At 46.1% G+C, this 21,468-nt stretch overlaps 1 protein-coding gene across 3 annotated transcripts in view; it reads left to right on the top strand.

The window, feature by feature from the left end:
* The window catches only part of Pex14 (peroxisomal biogenesis factor 14), a 139,972-nt gene that overhangs the window by 8,885 nt on the left and 109,619 nt on the right, over nucleotides 1–21,468 (top strand). For all 3 annotated transcript variants that reach the window (XM_085690280.1, XM_048414895.3, XM_048414916.3), the window contains one exon: nucleotides 13,800–13,847. In XM_085690280.1, coding sequence (XP_085546406.1) covers nucleotides 13,800–13,847 — 48 coding nt within the window. Of the gene's footprint in view, nucleotides 1–13,799; nucleotides 13,848–21,468 lie in introns of those variants that run through there.

Below are 21,468 nucleotides of genomic sequence, written 5' to 3' on the forward strand. Positions count from 1 at the left end.
CCTTGTTTTCTGACAGATGTGGTCTTGCTTCATTGCTGGGGTTGACCTCAGACCCCTGGCCTCAAGCTGTCATGCCTTAGTAGCTTGAGTAGCTAGGACCACAGGCAGACCCACCACTTCTTGTCTTTGTATTTTGTTCCCAAAATATTGTGTGTGGGGCTGGAGCATTTGTTGCTCTTCCAGAGGACCTGGATTTCACAGAACCCGCAGAACCCACATGGTGGCTCACAGCTGTTTGTAACTCCTGTTGATCTGTGGCTTCCTTCTGCTTCGGGATCCTCCATGCGTAGGGGGCACATAAACTCACAGAAGCAATACACACATGATAAATAGATAAAAACTAAAAATAATTATGTGTTTTGTGGTTGGAGAGATAGCTGGGTTCTTAAGGGCACTTACTGCTCTTTAGAGGACCCAGGTTTGGTTCCCAGCACACCCATGGCAGTTTACAGCTGTTTAAAACTCCAGTTTCAGGGGATCCAACACTTTCTGGGCCTCTGCAGCCATTGCAGATGGTGTCCACAGATATTGGCAAAATACTCATACACATAAAAATTAAAGAAAATTTCAAAAGCAAATTGTGGGGCTGGAGAGATGACTCAGAAGTTAAGAACACTGGTTGTTCTTGCAGAGGATCTGGCTTTCGTTCCCAGTACACATGGAAACTCATAACCATCTGTTACTGCAGTTCCAGGGGATTGGCCTCCTCTTCTGACCTCATTGGGCACCAGGCACCCGGCACCCATGTGATGCACATACATACATGTAGGTGAAACACTTATACATATAAAATAAAGCATAAATCTAAAAAAAAATCATAAATAAATAAAAATCTTTTTAAAAAAGTATGTAAGTTTTGAATGATGTGATGTTGGTTGTTTTTTACTCTTTTTTCTTTTGGTAGCCCACCACCCAGCTCCCAAATAAACACCCGTGAAGTCTTATTATTACTTATGAATGCCTGTCCTTAGCTTGGCTTATTTCTAGTCAGCTTTTCTTTTGTTTTCTTTTTTTTCTTTTTTATTTTTATGTGCACTGGTGTTTTATTATGAGTGTCGGGGTCACTGGAGCTGGAGTTACAGATAATTGTGAGCTGCCATGTGGGTGCTAGGAATTGAACCCCGGTCCTCTGGAGAAGCAGTCAGTGCTCTTAACCACTGAGCCAGTTCTCCAGCCCCCCAGTCAGCTTTTCTTAACTTAAATTATCCTCTCTGCCTTTTGCCTTTGGGTTTTTATCTTTCTCTATCCTATACACCTTTCTTTTCTTACTCCTGGCTGGTTATGTGGCTGGGTGGCTGTCCCCCGATGTCCTCTTTTTTCTTGTTCCTTGATCTTTCTTGCTTCCTGATCCCTCTTTTTCTCCTTCTCTTTTTTCTCTCTGGCTGACAGCCCCACCTATTGTTTCTCCTGCCTTGCTTTTGGCTGTTCAGCTCTTTATTAGACCAATCAAGTGTTTTAGACAGGCAAAGTAACACAGCTTCACAGAGTTAAACAAATGTAACATGAAAGAATGCAGCACGTCTTTGTGTCATTAAAACAAATGTTCCACAGCATAAACAAATGCCACACGTCTTAAAATAGTATTCCACAACAGTGATGTCATTTGCTCTTTTTGGTATCTGCTGATAGCTGATATTTTTGGTTTCTTCCTTTGTTCTCTGAATTGGTTTTACTTTGTTCATTCATTCAATATATTTTCTTGGTCATGATATATGTAGTATTACCTTTTTAATATTTTTCTAGGTTTGATATGTTCATATTTATTTATCTAGGGTTTTTGTTTTTTGTTTTGTTTTGTTTTCAATACAGAGTCTCTCTGTGTAAAAGTCCTGGCTGTCAAGGAACATACTCTAGACCAGTCTGGCCTTGAACTCAGAGAGATCCATTTGCCTCTGCCTTCCAAGTGCTGGGATTAAAGGCATGTGCCATCACCGCTTGATCTAGGGGGTCATTTTTTAATTTAATTATTTGTTCTTACATTTATTTATTGATGTGTGGGTGGGGCTTGCGTGTGCTACAGCATGCATGCAGAAGTCATAGGACAGCTTTAGGAGTCAGTTCTTTCCTTCCATCATGTGGGGTTCCAGGGCTGGAGCTTGGATCATCAGGGTTGGTGGTGAGCACCTTTATCCGCTGAGTCATCTTCTCTCCAGCCTTACTTATTTTTCTGAGACAGGCTCTCATGTCGTCCTTGAACTCATTAGATAGTGGAGAATGGTTTTGGACCTTGGATCCTCTTGTTTTCATTTCTCGACTGCTGGAGGAATTCCAAGGCTGTATTCTGTGCCTAGTTTATACAGTGCTGGGGATGGAACCCAGGGCTTCCTGTACACTAGACAATCACTCTGCTAATTGAGCTGCATGCCTGGTGTGCTCCCCTCTTGCCCCTTCACAATTTTTTCATTTTAGTTTTTTAAAAAACGTTTATCTCTCTCTCTCTCTCTCTCTCTCTCTCTGTGTGTGTGTGTGTGTGTGTGTGTATCTACATGCATGTGATGGTCAGAGAACATCTTGCAGGATAGTATTGGCTCTTACCTTCCACCATGTATGTCCTGTGGGATCAGACTCAGGTCTTCAGATTTGGTGGCGGGTGCCTTTGTCCCCTGAACCATCTCACTGGATACCCCCCACCCCTTTTGGTGTGTGCCTGTTGTAACCCATCCACCCGCTGTGTGTGGTGTGTGTGTCTGCTTCCACCTCTCCATCTTCCTGCCTTCATCTCCTGACCGATGCCTGGGTTAAAGCTTGTAGGACAGCATCTGGCTGGCTATTTCTTCCCCTCTTTTTCCTCCTTTTAAAGGTATCACTTTATTTAAGTTCTTGGTGGGAAATTTGGAATGCTACTTGGTAAGGGTGAATTTTATTGTTAAAGTGGAGATGAGTTGTACCTTTGGAGCTGAGGACCAGCCTTGACTTTCCTGTGCCTTTCTGATGACCCCTGCTGCTCTGTAGCCTTGTATTTTCTCTCTGCATGTGGAAGATCTCATCTTCCCAAGGGGCTGACTTATTTTTTAATCTATTTTTATTTTATGCATATTAGTGTTTTGCCTGTGTGTATGTCTCTGTGTGGGTGCCATCTTGGAGTTACAGACAGTTGTAAGCTGCCGTGTGAATGCTGGGGTTGAACCTGGGACCTCTGGAAAGAGCAGGCAGTGCTCTTAACCACTGTGCCATCTCTCCAGGCCCATGTTCTAACTTTCATGACTTTTTCTTTTTAAAAATTTTATTTTTTCATATCTGAGTGCATGTGTGTATGTGTAGCATGTGTGTTCTGGAGCACGTGGAGTCTAGAGGAAGGCACCAGGTCCCCTGGGACTGGAGTTACAGGTGGCTGTGCACCACCATGTAGGTGCTAGGAACCAAAGCCAGTTCCTCAGCAAGAGCCACAAGTGCGCTTAACCACTGACCCACCTCTCCAACCCCAGCTCTTCTTGAAATATCAATATAGTGTCTAGGAGAGTTTCATGGTGCCAAACTTTATGTTTATGGAGGGGGTGATGATGGACATTGGTTGTCTGCTGTGCAGAACTTACCTGCGGGAAGATGTTCTAGCAAGTCAGCTGCTGCCTGGCTGTACAGGAAACCCCCTTTCTTCTCTCGTGGCCCCATGAGGATGACCAGACAGGTCCCTTGCTCACAGTTTCTCACTTGGTGATTGCAAGGATTACCCACCCTACTCCGTGTTCAGCAATGCTCAAGGTCCCTCTTGAGTAGGACAGTGTTTGGGCATCTTTGCGACGCTCCCTTTTTCTTGGCATGGTCAACTGATTTGGTGACAGTAGTAAAAATCTTTCTTTTCCAGCATGTATTTATGGCTAAGGGCCACCTCTCATGCATGGCCTCTTGGAGCACGTGCCAGTTCTGAGGAGAGTCAGGCTTTACCTGGCCGGGTTGGGTTTCCTTTTCTGGCCTCAGCGGCCTCAAACTTACCCTTTTTAACCTGCTGGAGAAAGGCACCCACCTGCTGGGCTTCGAGTTTCTCCATAGTGTCGACTTGCTCAGCTTTATCAGACATTTTGTGAGATGAAAGCCCAAGAGCGTTTATCTTTTGTTTTGTTTTGTTTTGTCAGGGTCTCTCTCTGTCTCCCTGTCTGGCCTGGAACTCGCTATGTAGACTAGGAGGCAGACCTGGAACTCAGATCTGCCTGCCTCTGCTCAGGAGTTCTGGGATCAAGGGTGTGTATTACCATGCCCGGCCTGTTTGAAATACAGTCTTTACCAATTCATTCATTCATTCTTCCCTCCTTCCCTCCCTCTCTCCTTCCCTTCTTTTCTTATTTCTCTCTCTCTCTCTCTCTCTCTCTCTCTCTCTCTCTCTCTGTACTGGAGATTGAACCTAGGCAGGCTCTGTACCCCTGAGCTATTTTTCCAGCTCTTTTAAAGTTACTATTAATTCTTTTTTTTTTTATTTGGATTTATTTATCATGTACACAGTGTTCAGCCTCCATGCCTGCAGGCCAGAAGAGGGCACCAGATCTCATTACAGATGGTTGTGAGCCACCATGTGGTTGCTGGGAATTGAACTCAGGACCTCTGGAAGAGCAGTCAGCGCTCTTAACCTCTGAGGCATCTCTCCAGCCCCTAATTCTTTACTTTTTGTTATGAGATAGGGTCTTTCTCACTTTCCCCTAGACAGTCCTTGAGCTTGTGATTCTCCTGCCTCAGCTTTGAGTACCTGTGATTACTAATATACCTGAGCTACCAGGCTTAAAACTAATGTCTTGACACTTCCGTTGACAAATTCACTCTTCCCTCCCCAACTCCTTCCCTTCCAATTGTATCCGTTTGTGGAAGACGGCATTGTGACATTGTCGGCTCGAGTTCTGCGTTGGCAGCCCTGCTGGCGGTGCTTGACAGCTGTATTCCGTTATGTGTAGCTCGAATGGCTTCTGAAGTCTCTCTCCAGTCATGGCTGATCCTGGGTGGTCTTGGGCAATGTTCTTTTTCTCAGATTTCTTGTAAGATTTTTTTATTCATGTGTTGTGAGCTCTGATTTCCTTAAGTGCTTCGTGTGTGCTCTGCTTGGCACTTGTCAGGTTTGTCTTGGAACTCGCTCTCTGTGCTTACGGTTTTGTTTATACTTTGAAAATTTTCAGCCATTATTTCTTCACTTTTTTTTCCTGCCTCACTATTTTTTGTTGTTCTATAATAAAATATGTGTTATGATATTTGATAGACCGCAGTTCTGACTGATCATTGAGACTCATTTTTCTTCATTCTTTTTCTTAGTCCTTCATTTTGTTTAGTTTTTTTCCCATTTTTAAATATACTTTCTTTTTCTTGTAGTTGCTGTCTGTCCATCCTCCCTTCCTTCCCTCTTTTCTTTTTTAAAAAGATTTATTTATTTATTATATATACAGTGTTTTTTCTGCCTGCATGTGTCCCTGCAGGCCAGAAGAGGGCACCAGATCTCATTAAAGGTGATTGTGAGCCACCATGTGGTTGTTGGGCATTGACCTCAACCTCTGGAAGAGCAGTCAGTGCTCTTAACCACTGGGTCTCTTTCTTTTTTCAAAGCAGGTTTCTCGGTGTAGCCCAGGTTTGTCCTGGAACTCACTCTGTAGACCAGGCTGGCCTTGAACTCAGAGATCCACCTGCTTTTACCTCTTGAGTGCTGGGATTAAAGGCATGCACTACCATGCCTGGCCCTGCTGTTATCATTTTTAAAATCTTTATTTGTGTTCATGTGTTGTATTTGTGTGTATAGACACTTTTGTGTTCTATGTGGTAATCAGAGGAGGATGTTTGTCACACTCCATCTTATTCCCTGAGACAGGGCCTGGAGCCAGGCTGGTGGCCAGCAAGCCCCAGGGAGCCTCCTCTTTCCATTCTCTACAGTGCTTGGGGTACAAGTAGATCCCATTGCTAGCATTTTTATAGGAGATGTGGGGATGAGGGCTCAGGTCCTCATGCTTGAGCAGCAAGCACTCTTACCCACTGAGCCAGCTCTCCAGCTCCTTTATTTTCATTTTATTCTTTTGTATTTTTCTTTTCAATTCTCTTCTGGAGTTTGGCAGGACTAGAAAAAGGTATTGGGGCCGTTTGGTGGTGATGCAGCTTGTCATGGGCAGCTGGAATTTGATCTTACAGTGGAGAATTGCTCACATTGGAGAGACTAGAGGTGAGCTCATCTACTTTCATGGTCTCTGAGGAGGGGATGGCACAGGTGTGCAGTGTCGGAAGCTGGTGTCACCATAGCATGACAGCCCCTGCTCTGGTCAGACATTGAGTGCCACGGTGGGAGCCCTAGCACAGCCTGATACCAAAGCTCTTTAGGGTCACTGCCACTCACAAAGGACTTATTTTTACTTTATACAGAGCTTCATATCCAGAAGAGCTATTTTATTTTTATGCCTTATTTAAAATTTTTTTTCATGGGGGCTGGAGAGATGGCTCAGTGGTTAAGAGCACTGGCTGCTCTTCCAGAGGTCCTGAGTTCAATTCCCAGCAACCACATGGCGGCTCAGAACCATCTGTAATGAGATCTGGCGCCCTCCTCTGGCGTGCGGGCATACACAGAGGCAGAATGTTGTATACATAATAAATAAATAAATCTTTAAAAAATTTCATGTATGTGAGTGTTTTGCCTATATTTATATATGTGCATCACGTCCCTGCAGTGTGGGGAAGGTTGGGGAGGGAGATCAAAAGACGGCATCATCAGATCCCCTAGAACAGGATGTAGGATGGATGTGAGTTACCATGTGGATGCTGGGAACTGGACCTCAGTCCTCTGTAAGAACAACAAATGTTCTTAACCACTGAGCTATTTCTCCAGTCTGCAGTACATGTTTTTCTGTATGTAGTTGAATATAACTATTGCTATGTAGCTTAAGCTGGCCTTGAACTCAGGGTCTGTCTGTTGGCTCTTGAATGGTAGTTTTACAGGTGTGGACACACTGGGCTGGAATTTGTGGTCATTAAAGAATGTTGGGCTTTGTTCTGAAGGGGAGGTTGTGATTCTTTCGAGTCCTGCTCTCCTCTTCTTCCTCTTTGTCTCTTTCTTTGCCTGAGTGGATTTGTGTGCTAGAATCAAGTCCAGAAGAGGGTAGCAGGTGCCTCTCAATTCTCTTCAATTGCTCTGCCTAGTCTTTTGAAGCCTGGTGTCTCCTAACCCTGTGCTGAAAAGCAAGAAGCCCCAGTGATCCTTCTGTCTGTTTCTGTCCACCCAGAGCTGAGGTTACAAGTCTTTGTACACCTGACTTGTTACCAGCGTGATTGTACATGTGCTCTTAACACTGAGACATCGCCCCGGCCCCTCAAATCCTTCTTTTGGTTTGTTAGAGTAACCTTTGCTCTGGGAATAGCTTAACAGCATCCCTGCCCCAAGATGAAGACTTTTTAGGTGTCTGTGGAATTCCCTGAGTAAGCAGGGCAGTGTATTGTGACAGCTTGGGGTCAAGAGCCCTGTGAGCACCCGCGAGCTCTCATAGCTCCTGTCTCACCTTCCCCCCCCCCCCACCTTTGTGGTAGACTTTCACCATGTGTGTGCACAGATTGTAGTGATGAACAAAGTCTCAAAGGAAACTCCATGTGGATTTCTGGAACTTTCTTTCTGCAAAGCTTTCCTTGGAATTCACCCTGCTGCTTTCATCTGTCTTGGCCTCCCTGAAATCTGGTCTCTGACTCCTCAGCCCACTGAGACTGCCATGCTGTGCTGGGCTTCCTCTTCTCTGTCTGAAGCCAGAGTGGTGTCAGGGCACAGACCCCTGGTGTTGTTCGGTATCTGTCGCAGGAACATATTTCTGCAAGCATCCCACCTGTGGGAGACTAAACCCGAGTCTCCCTGGTACTCCATCGCAGCTGGAAGTGGAGAGCAAAGGGCTGGCCTGATAGAACTGTTTATCTCCTCCTCTGGAGTAGATGTTGCAGATCCAATCCCACGGCTAGCAGCTGAGGCTCAGCTTGGCTGAGCAGCATGCCCAGTTACTCAGCTGTTAGTGCCCAAGTCTGCACAAGCCCTTTCCACATGCCACACTGCCTTAGGAGAATCTGTGGATGGGCTCTTCTCTCCCGGCACAGGGCTGTTCATAGTGCATACGCAGAGTGACACTGACTTACACTCACAGACTTGGAGGTTCTCCCATTGCTCAAGTTCATGAACCCTTTGCGGTTGGCCTTTGCTGTGCAGTGAGGTGAGCACTTGGCAAGCTTCCCAGCAGGGGAAAGTCATCCCTCCACAGCAGGGGTGAGGGCACACCTTTGTCTCTGTCATACTACAGCTTTCCTCTCTTCCACTGTGCTCTTTTTTTTAAAAAATTTTTTAAAATTTATTTATTTATTTATTTATTTATTTTTTTGGTGGTTTTTCGAGACAGGATTTCTTTGTAGCTTTGGAGCCTGTCCTGGAACTAGCTCTTGTAGACCAGGCTGGTCTCGAACTCACAGAGATCCACCTGCCTCTGCCTCCTGAGTGCTGGGATTAAAGGCTTGTGCCACCACCACCCAGCAGCCCTTTTTATTTTTATTTTTTTTACTTAAAATATTTATGTGTGTGTGTGTGTGCACATGCTCACGCTCATGTCTGCATATAGATGTGTGCATGTAGAGGCCAGAGATGTTACTGTTCAGGAGAATAGCCATCTTGATTTTTTTTTGAGATCAGGTCTTCCACTAGATTAGGCTAGGCTGGATGGCCAGTGAGTCCTAGTAGACAGGATTGAATTCTCCTGCCTCCACCTCCCCAGCACTGGGGATTATAAACCCACACCACCACAGCCAGGTCTTTTACTTGAGTTCAGGGAATGAAACTCAGGGCCTCAGACTTGGGCATCGAACATGTTACTGACCTAGTCATCTCCCCAGGCCCCTAACTTTTGCTTATTGAAACATGGTCTTATGTAGCCCAGATTCAATATGCAGCTGAGGCTGGCCTTGAACCCCTGATCCTCCCGCTCCCACCTTTCAGGTGCTGGGATTGATTATACATAGATCATCATATCCTGCTAACTTTTAATTATTAGTTAATGAATCAATTTGGAGACAGGGTCTTATTATGTAGTCTTATTATGTAGTCCTTGCTAGTATAGAACTGGCTATGTAGATTAGGCTGACCTCAAATTCATAGACTGTACTTACTTACCTTTGCCTCTTGGGTGCTGGGATTAAAGCATGTGCTACACCCAACTATCTCCCCCATCCATCCCTAGAGGGGGTTTCTCTGTGTAGTACTGGCTGTTCTGGAACTTGCTCTGTAGACCAGCCTGGCCTCAAACTGCCTGCCTCTGCCTCCCAAGTGCTGGGATTAAAGGTGTGTGCCACCACTGTCCAGCTATACTTAGCTATTTTTTATTTTCCTTTTTTGCTTTTTCAAGACAGGGTTTCTCTGTAGCTTTGGAGCCTGTCCTGGAATTTGCTCTGTAGACCAGGCTGGCCTTAAACTCTGCCTCCTGAGTGCTGGGATTAAAGGTGTGCACCACCACTGCCCGGCTACCCAGCTACCCAGCTATTTTTAAATTGTGTTTGTGTGTATGTGTGTGTATGTGTGTGTGGGGTGCTGTGCGTGTGTACAACTTGCTTGAGTTTATTTTCTCCCTCCACGATGTGGGTCTGTGGGTCTCAGGTCTCCAGGCTTGTCAGTAAGCATCTTTACCTGAGTCTTCAGGCATGGTGGCAAGTGTCTTTACTCTGCCATCTCACTGACCTCAACTTCGTATTTTTTTAAAAGCCCTCTTAATCCTTTGCTTTCTTCCCATTCCAACATTTCTATTCTGACCTCCAAGGGTTCTGAGTTAGGTTCACAAGAGCCTCCTTCTGCTGTAGACCTCAGTTGGTGGGTTATAAGCCATCTCTCTCTTCTGTTTAAAGCTGTGGATATTTTGAAGAGTTCCAAAGTCAAGTTAGAATTTAGTGTATAGGGATCTTTTTTCAGGCTAACTGTCACTTAAAGTGGTAGATCTAGGGGCAGGTATTAAAAAACATTGGACATTTTGCAGAGATGGGACTAGGCTGGGTCAGTCCAGTTTGGGCAGGCTGTGAACTGCTCTGCTCTTTGCTCATCTTCCAAGTGCTACCTGGAGTGGGAATTAAGATGGGAGGCTGCTGCCTGCCGGTGTGAAGAGGTGAGAGTGGTCAGGATTCCCCAAGGGTCCAGAGGGTGTTTGGGGTAGAATAGTTTTGTACTGGCTGCTTGTCCACTCTGGAGTCAGAAGGGCCTTCACATGTGTCTGAATGTCCTTTGGGAGTGATACTGTCCCATAACAGGTAACTGTGGTCCACAGCATTAAAGTAAGGGTCACATTCGTATTTGGTTCTGGGGAAAGATACAGCCCTGGTTGGTGCTTGCCTCCTTTGGGCTTGTATATACCAAGTAGTTCCTTTGTTTTAATTATTTAAGTAAAGAATTTTAGTATCGGCATAATGGTGTACACCTATAATCCCAGTACTTGGTAGAGGCAGGAGGAGGATCATGAGTTTCAGGTCTGCCTGGGCTACACAGTGAGACTATCCAAAGAAATAACGGAGAGGGAGGCAGGTGGTGGTGGCACACACCTTTAATCCCAGCACCTGGAGAAAGAGGTAGGTAGGTAGACCTCTGTGAGTTCGAACCTACCCTGGTCTACAGAGTGAGTTCCAAGACAGTCAGGATTACACAGAAACCGCTGAGGGTAGGGGGGGGGCAGGGAGAGAGGGGTAGAGAGAGATGGCTTAAATACTAAAGATGTTTGTGTTCATTTTAAACTTTTATGTATGTTTGTGTGTGCGTGAGCCTGAGCTCCCACGCACTTGCATGCGGAGGTTAGAGGGTAACTTGTGGGAGTTGGTTCTTTCTATTGTGTGGGTTCTGGGGATTGAACTCAGGTCTTCAGATGTGGTGGCAAATGCCTTTATTTGCTGAACCATATCACTGGTGTTTGTTTTGTCTGGTCAAATAGGCTACATTATTACTTATAGGGTAGCATTAAATTAAGGCTGCTGCTTAATGAAATATGTTTGAAACAATTTGATTATTTCATTTAGTTAGGCATGTGCAAATCCCTATGATACTACTGCTTGCTGAGTTATGTGACCTCCTTTGCTTTCCTTTCTTCCTCAGCAATAATTCTGTACAGCTAGTGTGAGGATTAAGTGAGGAAAGCTAAATGAATGTAAGCACTCAGAGTTAGTATCTGCCAGTTTCATTGAAGGAAGCGTTCAGGAGGATGATGAGCTTGGATGTGTAATCCACTATGAGCTGGTGACTTAGAGCAACTGTTCTGTTTGTTTATTGAGAATTGACCTTAGGGCCTGAACTTCACAGTGAACTTTACCCTGGTTCCTTTGCTCTCCTCCTCCCCTCTCTGCTCCTCCCCTCCCCTCCCCTGGCCTTTGTCTTCCCCGCCCCTTTTTATGACTCCTCCCCCTCTCCCCCTTTCTTTTTGAGACAGGATCTCATGCTAAGTATTGACTTAGATGTTGGCCTCTAATTCATAAGCTTCTGCTTTAGCCTCCTGAGTGCTGGGCTTACAAACTTGGCCACCACATTCAGTTTCTTTGTTTAGAAAAGTGTTTAAACCAGGCTTGGTGGTGCACACCTTTAATCCCTTGCAAAGACAGGTAGTTTGAGGCCAGCCTGGTCTACAGAACTTGTTCCAGGACAGCCAGCTATTGGCTACACAGACAAACCTTGTCTCAAAAATAAAAAAGGTTAAAAGTTTTGTTTATTATTTATCTGTGTATGAGTATATGTCCGTATGTATGCCTGTGTACCACATGTGTCTGTGGTGCCCTTGGAGGCCAGAAGAGGACATTGGATCCCCGGAAACCGGAGTTGCAGGTAGTTGTGAGATACCATGTGGATGCTGGGAACTAAATCCTGATCCTCTGCAAGAACAGTCAGCATTCTTAACCACTGAGCCATCTCTCCAGCCCCTCAGCTTCTTTTCTTGGTGCCTTATGAGCATGTAACGGGAGAAACTGACCTGATCAAGGATGCCTTAGAAAGAATTCATCCTGAGCAAGTGCAGTAGCTGGCTCTGCAGGGGTTCACGTGTCTGGGAGGAGAGGAAGGCACAACCTGTGCAAAGTCCCTTGAAAGAAGCACAAGCCGTGGCTGTTGTGGACAGAGCTTGAGTTTGGCACCACGTGAGACCTGAGATGTGGTTAGGATAGATGTGAGGCTTCCAAGACTGCAGCGAGGAGTTTCTTGTCTTCTGAGAACAGTGAGACGTTATTGATGATGTTGCTTATGGGGGTGGATGAGTGAGTAAGTAAGGGGGCTGATTGAGTTTTCCTTTATAATGGTTTGCTTTTTGTGTTGTGGAAAGTGAGTTGGAAGAGAGCCAACACGAATCCAGGTAAGCTGATTAGAAAGCATTTGCAGTGGTCCAGGCAAAGGATTCTGGAAGCTTGGACCAAAGTGATGGCAGGAGAGAGAAACAGAAGTCGAGGGTTGGCTCCATGGCTGTTTAGAAGGGAGGACTGGCAGGAGGAGAGAGGGGACCTTTAGGGAGGGGAGCGCTTGAGGAAGGCAGTCCAGCAATACTGGAGGAGGGGTCCATGGTGGAGTCAGGGCAGTCTGTCTTGAAGGTCTAAGGGGAGCAGGAAGGAGGTCAGGGATCTGACTCAGAGATCTAAATGTGTGAGCTTTTGGTGCCTGGGAGTCTGGGAAGATGGCAGGGGGAAGAGAAAGGTCACTCAGGTGTGAGGATTTACCTCCAGTTATAGTTACATGCTGCCTGCCCTTCTGGTCTTGGGATGGTAGAGCTCTTAGGATAGGACTCTGGTTGGGGAGAAGGATCAGAGCCTTCATCCAGCAGAGGCCTCGGCACTGTGTCAGGTGCCTTCTGTGTGGTGGCAGACAGCTGTGAAGTGACAGTCGTTAGGACTCTTTGCTCTTCCAGCTTCTGCCCTGTTCATAGGAGACCTGGAATAGACCGTCTGATTAACTGGGAGGGTTTGGAGGCCAGCTCCTGGGACACACACATTAGCTGCACTTGTCTGGACATTATCTGTAGAAAATTGGCAATTGACTCTAACATCAGTAACAGTAAACTGGCCGCAGCTTGCTCAGACAGAATGCTAGTCATACCCTTCTGGAGGTTTGGTCTTGCCTCACCCCTACTCTGAATTTTGGCCAGTGCAGTAACAGGTCGAAGGTGTGAGAGAAGGCTGTGGAAATAGATGGGAGCCTGGCCATCTGGTCACAGTGCTGTTTGCTTGCTCATGGGTTTCTCTCTCAGACCATCACTAGATTATTTCCTAGCGCGGGCTGTTTGTGATGGGCAGTCCTGAACCAGCATAGTGGCTCATGGTGGTATGTTTGTGGGATGTCCCTTTGATCCCAGCACTTGGGAGGTTGAGGCAAGAGGACCAGGAGTTCACAGTTGCACTCAGTTACACAGTGAGTTTGAAGTTGGCTTTGGTTACTCGGAGACCCTAACACAGACACAAAACAACCCAAGGAAAACAGCACTTGACTCTAGGTAGAGAAAAACCCGTAGTCTGGGTAGCTAATGCCCCCCTGTGGCTGCTTTTGGTTCTGCACGTTTTCTCTGCTCTGTAGTTCACTCTAGCTGGGAAGGTAGTAAGAAATGGTAGGTTCCCCCTTAGGCCTTTTTCTGGTCTTTATTTTGTCATGGCCCCGTCCCCTTGCTTACATCTGATCCTAAAGTCCTCCAGGGCAAAAGCAAGCCCTGGTTGTGAGAGGCCATGACAGTGAACCCACGGTCTCTGCGTTTCCTGGCAAATTTTGACATGCAGCAGCCCATGAAGAATAGAGAGAGAGTTGGGTGCAGTGCTTAGAAGCAGCACACCTTTGTTTTTCTGATGTCCATTGGGTGGCACTGTGGTCTTAGTTTTCTTTCTGTTTTTCTTTGCAGCCAAGCTCTTCTCCGGGAAGTGAAAATGTGGTGCCCCGAGAGCCACTGGTAAGTACAAACGCTGTGTGAATGTAAGGGAGCCTGATGAACCCGGCCCCTCCCAGCAGCATCCCAGTACATGTTCCCTAGAGATGCTGTGTCCCTGACTCTGGCCTCTGACTTGTGTTTAGTGGAAGGAATTAGCAAGACCTCTTTATCTTTTTCTGGAACTGAGAGCACTGGAGCCCTGCAGCACTTTGCTTGCTGCTGATGGCAGAACTAGAGTGACACCTGAGGTTGCTGCGTGTCAGCTTCCGATGTCAGAGACGGAAACAGCCACTCTGTTTCTCAGTGAGGAGGAAGGGGTCTGATCTGGCCAGTGATTGTTTGTGGTAGGCATCACCGCTAGTATCCTAGATCTGACAGGAAAGAGGCCCACTGAGTGCTGGAGGGCTTTTTCTTTTTCTCCCTTTTCTTTTCTTAAACAAGGAGGATCACACTCCATAACCCAGTCTATCCTTGAACTCACTAAGTAGCCTATGCTGGCCTCAGGCTCACAACAGTTCTTCCGCTACAGCCAGCCTCACAAGAGCTGAACTAAGAAGGCGAATGCCACTACATTCAGCTAAGTCACTCTCTTTGCAGAGTGTTTTTGCTTTAGTGGTCTGAGCCAGAGTCTGTGTCTGCCTGCCCTGTTCTCACTGTTTGGCATTTCAGGACTTGATGTAAATCCTGTGGGCTGGGTAGTAAGACCGGTTCTGTACAAACCAGATCAGTTTAGGGGTGCGCCAGCCTTTGGTTTAACTTTGCCAAGCTGTTCCTCTCTTGGAGTGGTGGTGACTAGTGAGCACAGGGCACAGGGCCAGGCTTTGTCTCCGCAGCCCGTGTATTGCAGTCGTCCCTGCTTTCCCACTCTTCTCCTGGCCAAGTTGAGGGATGATGTGAAGGCCTGGGCTGGTATGAGCAGGTCCAGGTTCTAGCATGTTCTGAGGCTTTCTAGGCAGCGGGTGAGATGAATCCGGCTGTGGTGCAGCTAGGCCCAGAGGACACAAGTACCTCTGAGACTTTTTATGTCACCTTTTGTCACCAGTTATGGGCTCACAGATCAACATTTCTGCGTACCTCTTTTACTCTCTCGGTATTGCCTGCCCCTTCCTAGGATGCTTCACGCTGCCAGGCGTAAGCGTGTCCTCTCTGGGCTGCTTCCAAACCCTTCAGACTGAAGTCCAAACTGAGCACAGTGGTCTTTTTATCCCTACTACTGTGGGCTTGTTTGAAACTTCCTGATTTGGCTCTCCATCCTAAGAAGTGAGGACAGGCCATCTTTTGGGGGTATGACTGAAAAAGCTCTTTGGCAGTCCAGAGTGTCTTACATTGGCTAACTCCTGGGAGTGGGGAGCCCCACAGGCCTGTGCTATGTGGGGTTCTGAATGTGGCTTCTTCCGCTGCACAGTGCATCTGCCTGTTGGTTGATTTTGTTATTTCTTTCTTTCCTGGGAGCCCCTGAGCAGTCTTCAAACCCTGGTAGCCTGTGATCGTCCAGAGTTCACACTCATTCTCTCCAGGCCAACACTACAATTACCTTATATTTAATTAATATTTTTTTCTTCTCTTTACGTACTTACTGCATAATTGCTCAGAGGAAAGAAAACACATAGCAGCAATTTATATATATATAAAAAAAACAATAATTAAAAAAAAACCCGAAATAAACTCCCATCTCATTTGGGCTGATCCTGTGAGTTGGGTAATTAGGGCCCTATTAAAAGGTAGACCCTTTCTCCTTCCCCCCCTTTTTTATTAATTTTTTTATATTAAACTCCCACAGTCTCTCAGTCATGCCCTTATTGCTTTTGGCCAGCCATTTGCAGCAGCCTGATTAAATGAGGGCACCAGCCGAGTTATATGGTCTTGTGTGAGCAACTCCTTCCTCTTGGGAATGGTGGCAGGAGGGTGGCAGGCAGAGGAGCCCACAGGGGGCTTGCTTTTGGGGCAAGCCATGGGTACAGATTGAGTAGCAAGAGAGCTCTTGGCTGCTGTGGACAGTTGGTGACTGGCTAGGTGACCATCCTAGGGTGCTGGACAAGTGGGTAGCAGTTCAGGCCCACAGCTCAGTGCACAGGACTGTGGTTGGGAAGCACTCAGTGCACAGCTCCTTCGGCAGGGAGGGAGGCTGTGCAAGCCCAGTGTGTCGCCTGCTTCTTGAGTGCTGAACTGCAGGACTGGAGAATAGACAATTACAAAATCAAACAGCCTTGTTTCTAAGTAATTCGTGTATTTTATTTGGGGAAAAAAAGGCATTTGTGTACATGAAACAATTAGCGAAAAGGGAGCACTGTCTGTAATTTTAGAAAGCAGCACAAAGTTGGGTATAATTTGGGCTGAGCTGCCTGCCTGGCTGGGAGTCGGAGAGGGTGCCTCATTCAGAGAAGGGGGAGGGTTGTCAGTGGGAACTTAGGGATAGTTTCTGAGGTATCTGAAGCTAGGTCTTGAGGACTATGATGATAAAATTATGTTTATTTTTAACTCATTGTAATTTTTCCCCCCAAGACAGTCTCACTATGTAGTTCTGACTGTCCTGGGACTCATTCTGTAGTAGACAGGCAGGCCTTGAACTCAGAGATCCATCTGCCTCTGCTTCCCTAGTACTGGGATTAAAGGTGTGTGCTATTATGCCCCAGTTTGCTTGTGAATTTTGTACAAAAAAATAATGGTTGTTTTCTGGCCTCTGCACTGGAAGGATTAAGCACAAGATGCTGAAGGCAGATAATTTTGTTTTCCAGAACTAGATGATCATTAGGGCTGTGGTTGTAGCTTAGTAGGTAGCCTGTCATGTGTGAAGCCTTGGGCTCCATCCCCAGTACAACGTGAAACAGGAGAGGTGGGGTATGCCTGTCTGTAATCCTAGCACTTGGGAGGTGAAGTTCAAGGTAAAGTTGTCCTTAGCTACATAGTAAGTTTGAAGCCAGTTTGGGCTAAATAAAACCAACCAAACCAAACAAAACAAAAAACAAATCGCCACTATTAAAAAAAAAAACCAAAAAACTAGATGGTCATCTTAAAAATGGATTTATCTTTTATTTGGGGCATGTGTGTGTGCATGCATGTGCGTGCATGTGTGCGCGTGTGAATGTGGGCGTGCACATGCTTCAGCACTGCTTGTGCTCTGTACATACAGAGGTCAGCTTGGGAAGCAGGTTCTCCCCTCCTGCTGTGGCTCTGGGGAGTAAACTCAGGTTGTCAGTCTGTGTGACAAACGCTACTTGTTACCTGCTGAGCCCTCTTGCTAAATCCCAGATGATCATTTTGAAGTAAACTTTTTCCTGATTAAAAACTACAATTCAGGCCTGGGTGTAGTGGCACACACTTTCAGTCCCAGCCAGCACTTGAGAGGCAGAGGCAGGTGGATCTCTGTGAGTTCCAGGGCAGCAGAGTTGCTTCTCTTTCTGCACTCTGAGTTCTGCGGTGGAGTCTGGCTGGAGTGGAACGCGCTTTTACCCACTGAACTGTCTCCCTCATCCCAAGGGAAGAAATGTTGACAGCCTCAGGAGGGTTGATCTCTGTCTTCTCTCAGATGTGTTGAGAACAGCCTGTGGCTCTCCTATTGAGCCAGGACTCTGGCCATGCATGTATGCCCATTCTGGGATTCATACAGAACCCATGTCTGGTTCCCTGGACTTCCCTGAGAGCCGTTGAACACATGGCACACACTTGTAATCTCAGCGTGAAGCCTAGGCCAGCCTTGGACTGTGTGGTGAGAGCCTGTGCATGGGAAGCTCAGTGGTAGAGGACTTGTCTGCATATGTGACACAGAACGACCGAGCGCGGGGCACAGCTCAGCTCTTGTCTTGCCTGGATGCTGAAACTAGGCCTAGGTACCTGAGATTTCCTTTTAGTCATCTGATTGCTGGCTGTTTGAAGTGATAAGTATGGTTAGTTTGCATATCTGCTCATTTGTCTCCCCTCTGTTTCTCAATATTCAGCAACATTGTTGCTCAGCTACTTTACACAGGCCTGTGTTTGCTTCAACTAGAGTTTCAGCTTCTTGCTCTTGGACACCAAATTCTCTCTAATGGGTGAGTTTCCTGCTGTCTTTGCTGCTTCTGGTCTGTAGATCTAAGGGTTTTCCATTTATTTGTTTGTTTTGATACAGTGTCTGACTCTGTAGTTAAGACTATCCTTGGCTGGCCTCCTCCTGCCCCTGCCTCCTGAGTGCTGGGGCCACAGGCGTGGATTACCCACTCTGCTGTTTTTGCTTTTGATCCGCGTTCTCTGCCTCTTTCCTCCAAAATAATCCAAAGAGGATAGTAAATTTCTATCTTGTCAGCTTTTCTAGGTTGAAACTTTTTTTTTTTTTTAATTTTAAGACGGAGTCTCTGTATAACCAACCATACTTGCTATGTAGACCAGGAGAGGCTCAAACTCACAAAGATCTGCCTGTCTCTGCTTACTGAGTGTTGGAATTAAAGACATGAGCCACATGGCTCAGCTCAGCTCTTCTCTCCCACCCTTCAACGTGTATGTACTTATGTGTCTACCATGTATGTGCCAGGCGCTTGAGGAAACCAGAAGGAGGCACTAGATTTTTTGAAACTGGGGTTACAGAAGTTGTGATCTGCTATGTGGATGGCTAGGAACGGAATTTGGGTCCTCTGCAAGAACGGCAAGCGCTCTTAACCACCAGACCACCTCTCCAGCTCCTTCTTTTTGTTTTTGAAACCAGTTCACCAGAGGCTGGTTATCAAAAGACCATTAATTCCAGGCAGTGGTGGCACGTACCTTTAATCCCAGCATTCGGGAGGTAGAGACAGGCAGATCTCTGTGAGTTTGAAGCTAACCTGGTTTACAGAGTGAGTTCCAGGACAGGCTTCAAAGCTACAGAGAAACCCAGTCTTGAAAAACAAACAAACAGACAAACAAGCAGACCATAACTATTTTGGTGAGTCCAGGGAGCCAGCCAGTACTGTGAGCTTTTCTTTAAGAATGGCTATGGCTGTTGCCTGTCTTCTCCATCTCTAGGGTATTCCTGACAGTCTGCCTCGGGTTGTGTCTTTTGCAGTTTTTGTGGTTGGAATACTGTGCTGCTGTACTAGTTGGCAGGGTTAGCAGGAATAGGTGGTTCTTATTTTTTACTCATCAGAACATTTTTGAAGGATGACATTCATATGCTCAATACATTTCTTTGTGCATACTCATGTAAGCATGTGTGTATAATAGCATAACAAATGTAGATGTATTATAAAATTCAGATATTCTGTGGGAAAATTTAGTGGGGGTGGAAGTATCAAGGTGATCTCACACAATAATCTCGGCTGGTCTGGAACTCATTATGTAGCCCAGGTTGGGCCTTGAACTAATGGCAATTCTCCTGCCTCAGTTAAAGTGCTAGAATTATAGGTATATGCCATCATACCTGGCATATATCTGTTTTTGATACATTCTCAAAAGTGTTTTACACATATGAGTAATGAAACCAGAAATGCGGGAATCTCAGGAAGTTGTCATTCTTTCCAGGAAGGTAGTGAATATGGCAGAGTTTACATACTGGCTTCTCACTTCTTGCTTGCCTTTTTCTTGCAGAGGAACCTCTGTCATAATGTAGTGAATAGGGATGACACCAGACAGATAGTGCAAAGTCCAGTACTTTGTTTTTGTAGGAGACGGGATTATATTGCCCAGGCTGCCCTTGTTCTCATGATTCCTTGGCCTCAGCTGTCTGACTAGCAGAACTGCTACTGGCTGTATTTGCTGCTGACTAACTTGGGAACACGTGTAAAGCGTTTGTGGATGGGGCTCTCTCTCAGTGCCTCTTGATGGGGAGGCTGTCACCATGTGATGAGCCAGGATAGGAAGACATGCTGGCTTCCCTCCTTTCTCAGGCATCTCTCCTAAGTAGTCTGAAACCTTTAGTGAGGAAAATGTACCCTTTTACCACTAATGTTCACACAGAGCAGCTCCGGGTGGGGGGGTTGCCGGTGCTTTCCTCTTCCTGACAGGTCTAGGAGGAACACTGGTTAGCTCTAAAGGCTGAAATGGATGAACTGGAAAAAAGCCTCATTCCATTTCTGGGTGGCTCTAATCTCCAGGCCACTTACTGAGCCTCTTCCTGCTCCATCCTTCCTATTATAGTGTGAGGAGGTTTATGGAAAAGACTAGGCGGTGCCCTTGAGTTGTTTCCTCTTTCAGGTAGATGAGGACGTTGTTTTTTTCAGTTTGGAGGTATTCTTTTACAAATAATTATTAGATGAATCGAAACTCTTGGGGTAATAATTAGAGAAATGGCATTGAGACAGTTTTCACCTTTGTTTATGCTTTAGCTCCCTGGCTTTCCATGGTTCTATTTTGTGTTTGCTGTGGCTCCTGTAAGGAGAGGCCCTGCCCTGGAGATCATTGAACTGCGTTCTTATTTTGGAGCTGTTGGATCCACGGTTCGAGTGGTTGTTTGTTTTTCTGAGCATACTAAGGGAGGTTTGTTTTTAATCTGGTCCCAACGCATTCTTTAAGAAGGATGCTTGTGGCCCCTTGCTCCGGGAGCTGTGGTTGTTCTCAGCTGTTCCAGTAGTGCTGCTGAAGGTGGGCTCCGTGCCCCTTACTGGGGCAGAGGAACATTCTGAAAATGCTTTTCCTTTGTTTAAAGTTGATCATTAGCATACTTGAAAAATTGTTATATATAAATATCTTCTCGTGTGGCCTGTAGGGTGGCTAACAGAACTCATATAGCCCTCTGAAGAGCGCTGAACACGCTGTTCTTAGGACAGCTGTGTGCCCCACGTTTCCAGGATAATTTCCATTTAAAAATGTTTGAGCCTATTGTCAAACTACACAGACTGATTGGGCTTGAAAAATATGTCCCATAGTTAATCCCCTGTGCGTGGTGCAGAGCTGCAGGAAGATAAAGTGGTGCTTGGGAGAAGGACGTGTCTGCCGCCCTTCCCTCTTCCCTCCCAGCTCTCCTTTCTTTTATGGTTTGTAGTTATAACCAAGATTTATGCTTGTTGCTCCACAAATCTTCGCTCTGCCATTATGAGTTTGTCCGAGCAGGCTCGAGATGGGCTGACATTGAGTGATTCTGGAGGTAAATCTATCTAGGGGCACCCCTTGACAGTCGGAGGCAGAGGGGCTAACACATGGCCCCCAGCGGAGCGTGTTGAGGATGCATTGCGCTGTCGAGAAGATGCTTGCACTGCTACCTTTGCGACCTCTTGCTTGGAAGCCCCCGGGGCTGCGGCTCCTGTCTGCAGTCTGGGGTGGTGCTCAGAGTGTTTCTTTTGCCAAGGGATCTTCCAGGAGGCCTCTCACTGTTGGTGTCAGCTGTGACTCAGCCAGGCCCAGAGTGAAGGGGATCTTTGGGTTAGGGCCTCTTTTTCTAGCCTCGTGTAAACAGGAGTTAGTTACTGCAAGTTGACTGTCTAAATGGTTTCCTATTTTTCACACGTCACTGGAAGTGGATTTTGGAGATGAGGAATAAACATTGACTTCACAGTTCTTCTCCGTTTCCTGTATTTTCCTTTTCCCGCTTTTTGTCTTATGTACCTTCTTTCTTTTTTTTTTTCTTTTTCCTGCAATAGGGTCTTACTTTATAGTCCAGGCTGTCTTTGAACCTGTGATTCTTCTGCCTCAATTTCCCATCATACCTGGCTTTTGCATGTACATTAAAAATATTGTTTTACATTTATTTATGTGTGTGTAT

The sequence above is a fragment of the Myodes glareolus genome, chromosome 6, assembly GCF_982192425.1.
Source record: "Myodes glareolus chromosome 6, mMyoGla1.1, whole genome shotgun sequence".
NCBI lineage: Eukaryota > Metazoa > Chordata > Mammalia > Rodentia > Cricetidae > Myodes > Myodes glareolus.